Raw genomic sequence first — 13,199 nt, 5'->3', positions numbered from 1 at the left:
TTTCATCTTCCTCTTCCCTTCATTTATGTTTTGTTCTGTCAAAAGTGGGTGATTCCCCCTGGATCCGTTGCAAAATGATCAGTGTTGACAGTGGGCGCACAACACAGAAAGAAGATGGTGGTAATGATCCTCCTCGTGGGCTGTGCATGATGGATATTCCTATCTTTCTATAACACACCAAACTGACATGTATTGTAGGTAGGATCTTCACCGCACGTATTTGATCTTCGGCATACGCACACAGAGGAAGGGAGTTCAGACACGAGCAAATCTGTGGCATCTGTTGACCTGGGGAATCGGAAAAGTACCCACCCTTAACCATGCTGTCAGGCATGTCACATCAGCCTAATGATTAAAGAAGTCAGTGCCAGTGACAGTGACAATTACAGAGACAGATACAGTGCCAGAGACAGGCTTACCTTTCTGAAACTCACGTTCCTGTTTCCGATATTTGGCTCGACGATTCTGGAACCACACCTGGAACATAAACGTGCACGAACGTGTGCGAACACACACACACACACACACACACACACACACACACACACACACACGTTCATCATTAGAGTTTGGCTGTAAAATGTCCGGCAGCAAACTGCAAACTACTGTATCGTATCATAGACATGGGAAGACTGGAACTACACAGTGTGCTATGGACTGCCATGGGAAGACTGGAACTACACAGTGTGCTATGGACTGACATGGGAAGACTGGAACTACAAAGTGTGCTATGGACTGCCATGGGAAGACTGGAACTACACAGTGTGCTATGGACTGCCATGGGAAGACTGGAACTACACAGTGTGCTATGGACTGCCATGGGAAGACTGGAACTACACAGTGTGCTATGGACTGACATGGGAAGACTGGAACTACACAGTGTGCTATGGACTGCCATAGGAAGACTGGAACTACACAGTGTGCTATGGACTGCCATGGGAAGACTGGAACTACATAGAGTCATCCACCTCACAGATGCGTCTTTTCCTGACTAACACTGTGGGTGTCTGTATATCTGTGGCCTGTTTGACACACATATATAAGTATGCACTCAAGGCCTGACTGTGCGTTGGTCAGTCTGGTGGAGCTTTTCCCAATCTCTAATCATTATGTGATCTGTTATTGCATTAATCCCCTTTGTGTGTGTACAAAAGCAGAAGATAAAAATACGCACGTTTAAGTTTCCATAATCCATGCGCACCTCAGGAAACGGAGCGTGGCTGCCTGCATTGCGGGTACAAACGGTCATACACGTAAAAGCTCACCCGTGCCTGTGTACGAGTGAACGTGGGGGTTACAGTACACGAACATTGAAGGAAAAATCTTCAACGGCATTGAATCTCCTGTTCTCTTGCCTTCACTCTCACCGTTACGGCTGGTTGTTGATCTGAAAGTTGATCCCCATTACAACTGGTCACTGACTGAACTCTGACCTTTTCCATCGTCATGATTGGCCACTGAACTGCACTCTAGCCTTGTTTCCATCGTTACAATTAGTCAGTGACCTGTACTATGACCTTCCTTCCTTCATTGTGAATGTTTTCTGTTGTTGTTATTTTTCGGTCATTATGTGTAGTGGGTACTTTGGTGTGTGCATTTTGGTGCGTTTTAGATGTTTTAAATGTTTATGTATTTTGTTTGTGCGTGAGTGAGTGAGGTAGTGAGCGAGCGCGCGCGTGTGTGTATGCACAAATGCAAAGCGCAGTGAGCATAAAGTAAGGAAGTGGACTATTTAGATATCTATCACCATCATCAACATCATCATCATCAATATGATTGTCAATATTATCATTGGCCAACAGCAAAGTGAGAGCTGTATGGTCCAATGCAATGGGAAGTCATTTACTGCTTAGTCTTTTGTGAAGAACTAGGACTGAAATTTGGAGGCAAGATTGCACTGGCTCTCAGTGCTGCAGCCTTGGGGGCTAGTCGGCCTTTGGGAACCATCCCAACGCTGACTTTCCTAAAACCCTCTTGGCCGCGAGAGTGGGGGTGTAACTCTGGCAATACACACTCCGTTATTTAATCAAATTCTAGCCAAGATAGTCAGGACAGCAGATGCCTGCTCTGCTGTTCTGCTGTTCATGATTGACTATCATATACACATTATTATTGGTCACTGGCCAGAACTCTGACCTAGCTTCCATCGTTGTGATCGGTCACTAACCTACACTCTGACCTTGCTTCCATCGTTATGACTGGTCACTAACCTGCACTCTGACCTTGCTTCCATCGTTGTGATCGGTCACTAACCTACACTCTGACCTTGCTTCCATCGTTATGACTGGTCACTAACCTGCACTCTGACCTTGCTTCCATCGTTATGATCGGTCACTAACCTACACTCTGACCTTGCTTCCATCGTTATGATCGGTCACTAACCTACACTCTGACCTTGCTTCCATCGTTATGATTGGTCACTAACCTGCACTCTGACCTTGCTTCCATCGTTATGATCGGTCACTAACCTACACTCTGACCTTGCTTCCATCGTTATGATCGGTCACTGACCTGCACTCTGACCTTGCTTCCATCGTTATGATCGGTCACTAACCTACACTCTGACCTTGCTTCCATCGTTATGATCGGTCACTGACCTGCACTCTGACCTTGCTTCCATCGTTATGACTGGTCACTGACCTGCACTCTGACCTTGCCTCCATCGTTATGACTGGTCACTAATCTGCACTCTGACCTTGCCTCCATCGTTATGATTGGTCACTAACCTGCACTCTGACCTTGCTTCCATCGTTATGATTGGTCACTAACCTGCACTCTGACCTCAGAAAGTCCCAGTCGATGGCTGACCTCCTCCCTCATGCAGGCATCAGGATACTGGGTCCTTGCAAACAGTCCTTCCAGTTCCCTCAGTTGATCCAGGCTAAAATTTCTCCGGCTTCGTCTCGTTTTCACTTTCATTTTTTCATCGTTAGCCTCGTTCTTGTTCTGGTACAAGTTCGACTCGTTGAGTGTTGCGTCATAAATTTTGTTCGAGAATTGAAAATCTCCGTGATGTCTGTCGTGCATTTGGTCATCAATTTTGTTGGTGTTGTCAGAGGAGAGGGAATAGGAGCGTATTTTGTGTAATTCGTCATTAGTTTTGTTGGTGATGTCGGAAGAGAAGAGGTGTGTTTGGGCTGGTGAAGAGTAGTTTGTTTTGCTGGGGGAGATCGAATCGTAGAGAGTTGGGAGGTGAATGTCTACCTCACTTGTACTGTTTATTTTCTCGCCGATTTTGTGTGTGTGATTAGATTTGTTGATATCAGTCTCTGTTTCGTTCAATGCTCGCTGTCCAGATTTTTCAGTGGTGTACGGAACGAGAGCATTGATATCACGTTCATTACTTCTTCCATCACTGATCACAAGAGAAAATGTCGAGTCACTGGTCACAGTATTAAAGTTTGCTTCGCTGATCATGAGACTGCCGTTTGCGTCTTTGTTCGCAAGATTGAAGCAGGCGTCACGAGTCAAAAGATTCAAGTTTACGTCACCAGAGACTAACTTTGAGCCAGCGTCGCTCATCACACAACTAGATTTTGCCTCAGTTGTCAGCAAATTCGTCACAGTTGTGTTGACGGTGACGTCACTGATGTCGTCAGAGGCGTTGTCGGGAACGTTGAGAAGATGGCGACTGTTGATTGGGGGTAACAGCGGTGGGTGGCGGGTTGTGGTCTTCCAGTCAGAAGATGGGGGAAAGACGGAGGCCTCTTCTGTCGCAGCCTGGGCTGGACAGTAAGTATCGTTGCTGTCCATCATGGCTTGAAAACACACACACACACACACACACAGAGTTTAATTCGAGGTGAAAATAATAAGAATGTTGAACGAAAACGATGAAAGGAGCTACGAAATACAAAGATACAAGTGCCAGTAAACTTTGCTTTTCAAGATTGCTCATTCTACTTTGAGAGAACGTTCGAACTATCACATAGTTCACGGATGGCAGTATTTTTCATGCTCGTTAAGTTGTAAAACTATGGTTTATTCAGACTCTAGGCTTGAAGTGAACAAATGAACGAAGTAATCTGCACTGCTTAAAAAAGTCCTAGACTTATTCTCTCTCTCTCTCTCTCTCTCTCTCTCTCTCTCTCTCTCTGTGTGTGTGTGTGTGTAAATTCACAGTCTAGAGCGACCACTTCTATGAGTTTTTCACTGGTTCTGAAAAAAATACCCAGTCTCTCCCTATCCCCCCTCGCCCCAACCCCCTATCTCTCCTTCTTTTTCTGATTGTCTATCTCTCTGTACCTCTATCTCCATCTTTCTCTCTTCACCATCTGTGTGTGTGTGTGTGTGTGTGTGTGTGTGTGTGTGTGTGTGTGTGAAATGGATGCGCTTTATTTTTACCGCCCGTATTGTTACTCTTGTTCATGTGGCCATGAGGCCATAAAAACAAAAACGTTTCTACTTTTTCTCTGTCTCCCCTCTCTCTCTCTCTCTCTCTCTCTCTCTCTCTCCACACACACACACACACACACACACACACACACACACACACACACACACACACACACACACACACACACACATACACACACACACACACCATTCTGATGTATACATACCAGGGTACACAAACTGTTGACAGATTAAATTTGCACTCTTAAAGGAACTTGAGTGTCAGTATATAAGCTTCTGGAGAAAGAATAAAAACGAACAAAAATCTCAGCTGAAATTCTCCAATTATTTCACTAAAGAATACGGGCTTGAACCGTATCCGATCTCCACATGAAAAACTGAACGTATATATATGTGTGTGTATATGTCTGCCAACATTGCCGCCGGGAGACCTTTACTCACCTATGTGCAGCCTGTGTGTGCATGACCTAATATGGATATGATATACATATATCTCTATCTCCGCCCAGGGACATAGTCAGCGCAGATGAGTCATCCATAGGGTAATCACTGTCAATTTCTGATTAGAAAATTGCAACCCCCTCGTTTGCAGCTCTTTTAGATATGCGCGCGCGCGCGCGTGCGTGCGTGTGTGTGTGTGTGTGTGTCTGTATGCGTGCGTGCATGTGTGTGTGTGTGTCTGTGTGTGCGTGCTTGTGTTTGTACGTGCTTGTGTGTGTGTGTGTGTGTGTGTGTGTGTGTGTGTGTGTGCGCGTGTGTGTGTGCGTGCGTGCGTGCGTGTGTGTGTGTGCGTGCTTGTGTTTGTACGTGCTTGTGTGTGTGTGTGTGTGTGCGTGCTTGTGTTTGTACGTGCTTGTGTGTGTGTGTATGTGTGTGTGTGTGTGTGTGTGTATGTGTGTGTGTGTGTGTGTGTGTGTGTGTGTGTGTGCAAGGGTGTTGGTGAGCTGGGGAGGTGTGCAGGGCAGTGGACAGAGACGTATGGAAGGTTCGGGAGGGGATGGGGGCTGGGGGGGGGGGGGCGCAAGGTGGTGGTGACGGGGACAAGGGTGGGCTTGGGGACAGAGTTGTTGTGAACATTTGTCAGTCACCACGAGGGGGCGGGTGGAGGAGGTGTCACCCGAGGATGGAGGGTGGGGAGGGGAGAAGGGTGCCAGAGCGAGAGAGAGCGGAGGTGTAGTGAGCGATTTGTCGGTGCACCACGTTTTGCCAAATAGCTCTCTCTCTCTCTCTCCCCCCCCTCTCTCTCTCTCTCTCACATACACACTTCCTCAAGCACACACACACACACACACACACACACACACACACTCACTCACTACTCACTCACACACACACACGCACGCACGCACGCTCGCACGCACACACACACATACACACACACGTACAGACATGCACTCACACTCACTACTCACACACACACACACACACACACTATAATACACACTTACACACACACACACACACACACACACACACATCCATACTTACTCGCTCTCACACACACACACACACACAAACACACACACACACTATAATACACACTTACACAAACACACACACAAACACACACACACACACACACACACACACACACACACACACACACACATACATCCATACTTACTCGCTCACGCACACATACACACACCCATGCACTCAGTTACTCACACACACACACACACACACACACACACACACACACACACGCACAGAAGAGAGAGAGAGAGAGTCTCAAAGAGACGAGTTGCCATAAACCAGTCTCAAAGTACACTGGTTGCCTGGAACCAGTCTTACGGACACGAGTTGCCTGGAACCAGTCTTAAAGACACGACTTGCCTGGAACCAGTCTTAAAGACACGAGTTGCCTGGAACCAGTCTTAAAGACACGAGTTGCCTGGAACCAGTCATAAAGACACGAGTTGCCTGGAACCAGTCTTACGGACACGAGTTGTCTGGAACCAGTCATGAAGACACGAGTTGCCATAAACCAGTCTCAAAGTACACTGGTTGCCTGGAACCAGTCTTACGGACACGAGTTCCTGGAACCAGTCATAAAGACACGAGTTGCCTGCAACCAGTCATAAAGACACGAGTTGCCTGGAACCAGTCTTACGGACACGAGTTGTCTGGAACCAGTCTTAAAGACACGACTTGCCTGGAACCAGTCTTACGGACACGAGTTGCCTGGAACCAGTCTTAAAGACACTAGTTGCCTGGAACCAGTAATTAGGACACTAGTTGCCTGGAACCAATCTTAAAGACACGAGTTGCCTGGAACCAGTCATAAAGACACGAGTTGCCTGGAACCAGTCATAAAGACACGAGTTGCCTGGAACCAGTTTTAAAGACACGAGTTGTTTGAAGCCAGCCTTAAAGACACGATGTGGCTGCATCAGAACAACATCAGAACATTTAGACACCGTTGCCCGCAACCAGAATGAACTTAGACAAGAGTTGCCTAAGGCCAGTCTTAATTTGAAGACATAAGTTGGGTGAAGCCAAAATTGAGGACATTTATAATTGTCACGAGAACAGATAAAAGCCAAATCCAGGAAAGAATTCCATTTCCAGTGGTTGGAGCCCTTGAGTACCATAAATAGAGAAAAGAATATGAAAACTAACTAACTAGATAATAATGAATAAACAAACAAACAAACAAACAGAGGCAAATCTTTTATGGCTCACGTGTGATTTCTGCTGATTTTAAAACTACAAGAAGAAAACCGAAAACCTGATTGGTGGGAAGGGAGAGGGTGAGGACTATGTATAAATACATGTCTATATACCAGCTGTCCGGATCTTTCGTCAAAATCATAGTCGGTGAATCGGGCGCGCATTCTCCTGCATATCATATATAGATCTGTATCAAAGCTCCGAGCTTTCCATGTTTTCATCTCCGTTTTTCCAGCTGTGTCAGATCGTAACAAAACCACAAGAAGCCGGTATTTGATAATATCCTATCTTACTGTTAGCGTTATTTTATTTGGTATTATCAACAATTAAATAACTGCAGTTAGTTGATCCACAAAATGAATTAAAACCGTATTACCGTCAAAATACGACTTTGTGCCGATGTGTTGAAACGTGCTCTGTGGTTAAAAGAAATCTGGGTCATAGAACAGCACACTGGATCCAAACACACACGACATGGAATGTTCCAAGCCTGACCAACACCCAGGGAATCAAGGAAACAAGGGACTACTACACAAATCTTCACATGTAAACTCTGTGTGTGTGTGTGTGGGTGGGGTGGGGGTGGGAGGGGGGTGCCAGTGTGTGTGTGTGTGTGCGTGTGTGTGTGTGTGTGTGTGTGTGTGATACGCAAACTGATTAAAAACCTAAGGGCATCAGACATAGCCTGTGGGACAGTCAGAGACCTTCAGAGACAACCATAAAGAGACCCTCAGAGACCCCCCAGAGACCCTCAGAGAACCCCCAAAGACCGCCAGAGACAACCAGAGACCCTCAGGGACCGTCAGAGACAACCAGAGACCATCAGGAACCGTCAGAGACGACCAGAGACCCTCAGAGACAACCAGAGACCCTCAGGGACCTTCAGAGACGACCAGAGACCCTCAGAGACAACCAGAGACCCTCAGAGAAAACCAGAGACCCTCAGGGACCCTCACAGACGACCAGAGACCCTCACAGACCCTCAGAGACCCCCTACCTCACCCCCAGAGACCCTCAGAGACAACCAGAGACCCTTAGGGACCCTCGGAGACAACCAGAGACCCTCAGAGACAACCAGAGACCTTCAGAGACGACCAGAGACCCTCACAGACCCTCAGAGACAACCAGAGACCCTAAGGGACCCTCAGAGACCTCCCCCCATCCCCCAGAGACCCTCAGAAACAACCAGAGACCCCCAGAGAAACTAGAGGCCCCCAGAGACAACAGAGAGAGAGAACCAGAGACTCTCAGAGAGAACAAGAGACAACAAAGAATATCGGAGACAACGAGAGACCCCCAGAGACAACCACAGACACACACACACACACACACACACACACACACACACACACACACACACACACACACACACACACACACACTTACCTCAAACAACAAAAAAAGAAAAAAACGTGCACCGAAAAAGTTTTCTCATGAACATAGCCAAACAAACTTTCATCTGATGACGATATGCCGGTACTCACACAAATAAGAAACTGAGGCTGAGAAGCACAAAATTCTCCTGTCCCCTTCGAAAACATGGTTGCATGTTAAATGCATGATGATTAGGCCAGTAAAACTTTAACCCCTAGTTTGAATTGTGCTATTCTGTCGCCCACAAGCTTTTAAAAAAAAAAAAATTCATTTATTTTATTTTAATGACATTGAACTGACTTTATGTATTGACTGATTAATTGATTGAATTGTAGCCGGTAGAGAGGTAAATGTCTACATCGGTTGCATTATTTTCTCATCAATTGTGTGTGTGTGTGTGTGTGTGTGTGTGTGTGTGTGTGTGTGTGTGTGATTAGATTTGTTGACAATAGTTTCTGCTTCGTCCAGTGCGTGATTGGCTCATGATACGCTGCATACCCCCCATGCCCACGCTGCATCAACCTCGTCTGTCGTGTGTCTGGTGACGTTGCAGAGATGCAAGTCCAGTTTTCAAGTTTCGATATAAACGCCACTATTTCATGGATTGCACCTTTATGACGTCCATCCAGTTCTCTGTGACAGACAAGACCGCTATATCGCGTCATACTTACTTTTGTCACCGAATCTAATCAGTATCTCGCCGTCAGCACCAACATCATATTTCACTTTCTTTTGTCAGAGTCTTTATGCGTTTGTTCTTGAATTGATCGATTTGATCACCATGAAATCATGTTCGCATTATCAGTATCATTCTCTCTTTTACTCCTGCATGAAGATCGCCTTCGTGACGTCATCACACCACTCCCGTCACCATTGGCTTGTGTCACAACGTCATTGTACAACGTCATTGACTTCGTTACATCATCACCACTCCTGTCATCATTGACTCGTGCAAACAGTACCATCGGTAAACGTCAGCGCCTTTGTGACGTCATCGCTAGTCCTGTCATCATTTGAAATACCTGTGTCACAACATCTTTGTATCAGCGTCACACACTGCCTGCCTCTTGGTGAACATTCTTCAGTTGTTTCATCGCTTCATCAGCCCGTTAGTTGCACAGGCTGTTCTTTCAGTCACACCAGCAGTCACAGCGTGTGTGTGATGTTATCACCAAATCACCTTATTAAATCGTCCCACTGGCACTGGACGTGATGCCTTCTATAACTTGTTATCTTGTTAAGCAATTAGCTCTGGTGGCGACGCAGTCGGAATTTTTGCGTGTCAGTCACGGCGAATACAATTTGAACGCGACGTATGTCCGATCAACGGACATTCTGTCCTCTTTGTATGCAGTTGACATTTAAGTGACCTGCAAGGGTGTGCCTCTGTGTGTGTGTGTATGTGTGTGTGTGTGTGTGTGTGTGTGTGTTTCCGTCTGTCTCTGTCTAATGTTCGAACCGTGGTCTGTTCTACATGCGTAAATGATATTCAGAAGAAAAAAAGGGGAGACAACACTTTTTTTGCTCAAACTTCACCAGCCAGCTGATGGTAGCTTCAAACACACGAACCTGCACGAGCGTAAATTTGATTCCGGACGCTGACATACACCGAGTTAGATAACGATCATTCACTGAAACATGTTTTTTGGAATAGACGAATAAGAATCAAACAAATAATACTGTCTTCTAGTTTGGAATCTCTTAACTGTATGGCTACCGCAATAGTTGCAAATCATCAGAGTTGTGTGTGCGCGCGCGCGCCCGCACACACACACACACACACACACACACACACACACACACACACGTAAAAAAGAAAAGAAAAGACAAAAAAGCCCTTTAATAACCTGGTTGTATACATTCCTATTTGTTTATTTTCGTTACGTATTGTGCCTGTTGAAAAACCATTGGGTCGAAATGGGTAGTATATTATCTTCTTGTTTTTTGTCCATATCTGAGTCACTGATAACTGGTAAGTACAGTATCTTTTTTTTCTTCTTCCCCCCTCCCCCCCCCCCTTTTGTGTGTGTGTGTGTGTGTGTGTGTGTGTGTGTGTTGTTGATAATTCAGACTGATTTCATAATGGCGGCAACTTCGTGAACGGAGACTAGAACTTTCGCTTGAGCCAGTGAGAGAGAGAGAGAGAGAGAGAGAGAGAGAGAGAGAGAGTATAATTTCCAAAAGAAATTATGTTTCTAGATTCCAGTGTCAACTGGAAAGATGTCTTTGCCCAGTGATATATGTTGGGTATATATAACCTTTTTGATAGGAAACAGTGACCAAATCCCAGTAGAATAAAGCAAAACTGTCTGAATCAACCAAAGTCGAGGGTTTTTCAAGTAATCGTTCAGTTTCTTTGCATGTCTCTTGAATTCACCCTTTTTCCAACTCTCCATATTATTTTCCCTAACTGAAAATTCTGCCTGTCGTTTTCTTTTTTTTTCCGAGATTTATTTCCATGTTAGTGCTCGACCGAATCCTGTTCTTTTCCTTTTTATTTATGTATCTATTTATTTATCTATTTATTTATCTATTTATCTATCCATATAATTACTTGTTTATTCCTTTATCAGTTTGTTTATCTGTTCATATATCTATTTTCTTTATCTGTTTTTACCGGCCTTACCAGTTTCTCAATGCTTTTCCAATTGTCCCGAGATTTATTTTCATTTTAGTGATCGACAGTCTCTCTCTCTCTCTCTCTCTCTCTCTCTCTCTCTGTGTGTGTGTGTGTGTGTGTGTGTGTGTGTGTGTGTGTGTGTGTCTAACCTTACTTCATCAGTTTCTCAGTGCTGACTCCATTGCTCAGAGATTTATTTCATTTCAGTGCTCGACGGATCCTGTTCTTTTTTCTTTCTTTTTTTTCCCCTTACATAGCTAGTTTCTTTGTGCTTTTCTCATACTGAGCTTTGAATCCAGTACTGTGTAACACACGGCGGTTCCATGGTTGTCCCAGTTGTCGCAGCAAAGACTGTGCATACCTATAATTATCACTGTAGCCTTCGGTCTCTGGTTACCGTCCCACAGTCACAGTTTGTGACGCTGTGCGTCTGTCCCGACAAATCAAGTCAGACTTATTGTTGACGATGTTATGTATACTTTTTACGCCTCCCATTTACACACACACACACACACACACACCACACACATGGAAGTCCGCGCGCGCACACACAGGAGGCCAACTCAGCAGTAGCCTATTTACGATTAATTTACTCACTCCGGGTCCGCGTTTCATGTGTACGACGCAGTTGGGTCTGGTTGCGTGCGAGGGATGGCTATCATTGGATGGTTTGGTGTGGCGTCATGTGGTCACGACCGTTGTGGGCAGATCGAGGAAAAGAAGAAAATGTAACTGGTGTAGTTGACTAGGATGGTTTGCGAAGTCCATCCATCCTCTGACCGCACCCCTTCACCCCCCCGCCCCCCCTACCCCTCCCTTTCATGCAGCCGGCAGCAGTGCACAAGGCATGCGTACTTAACTTGTTTGTTGCTGTTTTTTAAATTTATTTTTGACTCACTTGTGTAAACAAAGTGAGTCTATGTTTTAACCCGGTGTTCGGTTGTCTGTCTGTCTGTGTGTGTGTGTGTGTGTGTGTGTGTCCGTGGTAAACTTTAACATTGACATTTTCTCTGCAAATACTTTGTCAGTTGACACCAAATTAGGCATAAAAATAGGAAAAATTCAGTTCTTTCCAGTCATCTTGTTTAAAACAATATTGCACCTCTGGGATGGGCACCAAAAAAAAACAAGAGAGGCAAGGCCTTCAAGACTCACTTGTGATACACTTAAAAAATATCCAAGCTTTTTATGTATTGAGTATAATTTCAAGATGTAATGTTTGAGATGAGAAAGATCAGTTTAAAGCAAATTGGGCTTCTTTTTTTATTTTTTTGTGCCCATCCCAGAGGTGCAATATTGTTTTAAACAAGATGACTGGAAAGAACTGAATTTTTGCTATTTTTATGCCAAATTTGGTGTCAACTGACAAAGGATTTGCAGAGAAAATGGCAATGTTAAAGTTTACCACGGACACACAGACACACAGACACACGGACAAACACACACACACACACACACACACACACAACCGAACACCGGGTGAAAACATAGACTCACTTTGTTTACACAAGTGAGTCAAAAATGAAGCCTAATTATATGCAAACTGCATTTACTGTTATATTTATATTTTTTGTATTCTCTAAACTTGGCACTTTGATCTGATATTCTGACACAACAAAGAGAGCAGTCATTTTTATCATTTTTTGTTCAAACAGGAACTTCTTTTGCTAAGCATGGAAGTTTTATTTATTTTGCAAACGTTTTGGTGCAGATAGTAAAAAAGGGAAATTAATCTGTAATTAATGCTAGGGGACTTAACTGATCTTTTTCATCTTAAACATTACATTTTGAAATTATACTCAATACATAAAAAGCTTGTGTGTTTTACTGTCAGTGTACAGGGCTTTCACTAGGTTCATTCGCCCAAGTGGTCTTTTTCGGAAAATACTCAAATCAATACGACGAGTGGTCTTTACAGATTTGTTGGCTGAGCCCTGAAGGTCATGGGCAAAAATCAATTGCGTACACATATTTATACACATTCAAAGCGCGTGCTCATATTCTTCGCGAACGCGAACGACGCCATTTTGTTTCAAGTTGTTGACCTGCCCGTTCAATCCTATATTCAATGGACAATACACGATAACATGTGATGGAAAGTTGGAGAAGGTGACTGTTAAATATTTATTCAGAGAAAGATTTGTGAACGCCTCATCACTTACTGGATTATGCCCCA

General features: G+C 44.6%; 1 protein-coding gene across 1 annotated transcript in view; it reads right to left on the bottom strand.

Annotated features, from left to right (window-relative positions):
- Positions 1–3,753, bottom strand: part of LOC143275249 (short stature homeobox protein 2-like) — a 28,401-nt gene extending 24,648 nt beyond the window's left edge. The window contains exons 1-3 of the mRNA XM_076579224.1: positions 3,565–3,753; positions 2,770–2,946; positions 420–477 (exon numbers count right to left, since the gene is read on the bottom strand). Of these exons, the coding sequence (XP_076435339.1) occupies positions 420–477; positions 2,770–2,946; positions 3,565–3,753 (424 nt within the window). The remainder of the gene's footprint in view (positions 1–419; positions 478–2,769; positions 2,947–3,564) is intronic.
- Positions 3,754–13,199: the final 9,446 nt, after the last annotated feature.

This window comes from Babylonia areolata, chromosome 30 (genome assembly GCF_041734735.1).
Source record: "Babylonia areolata isolate BAREFJ2019XMU chromosome 30, ASM4173473v1, whole genome shotgun sequence".
Taxonomy (NCBI): Eukaryota; Metazoa; Mollusca; class Gastropoda; order Neogastropoda; family Buccinidae; genus Babylonia; species Babylonia areolata.
This window is presented reverse-complemented; position numbering and strand designations above follow the sequence as displayed.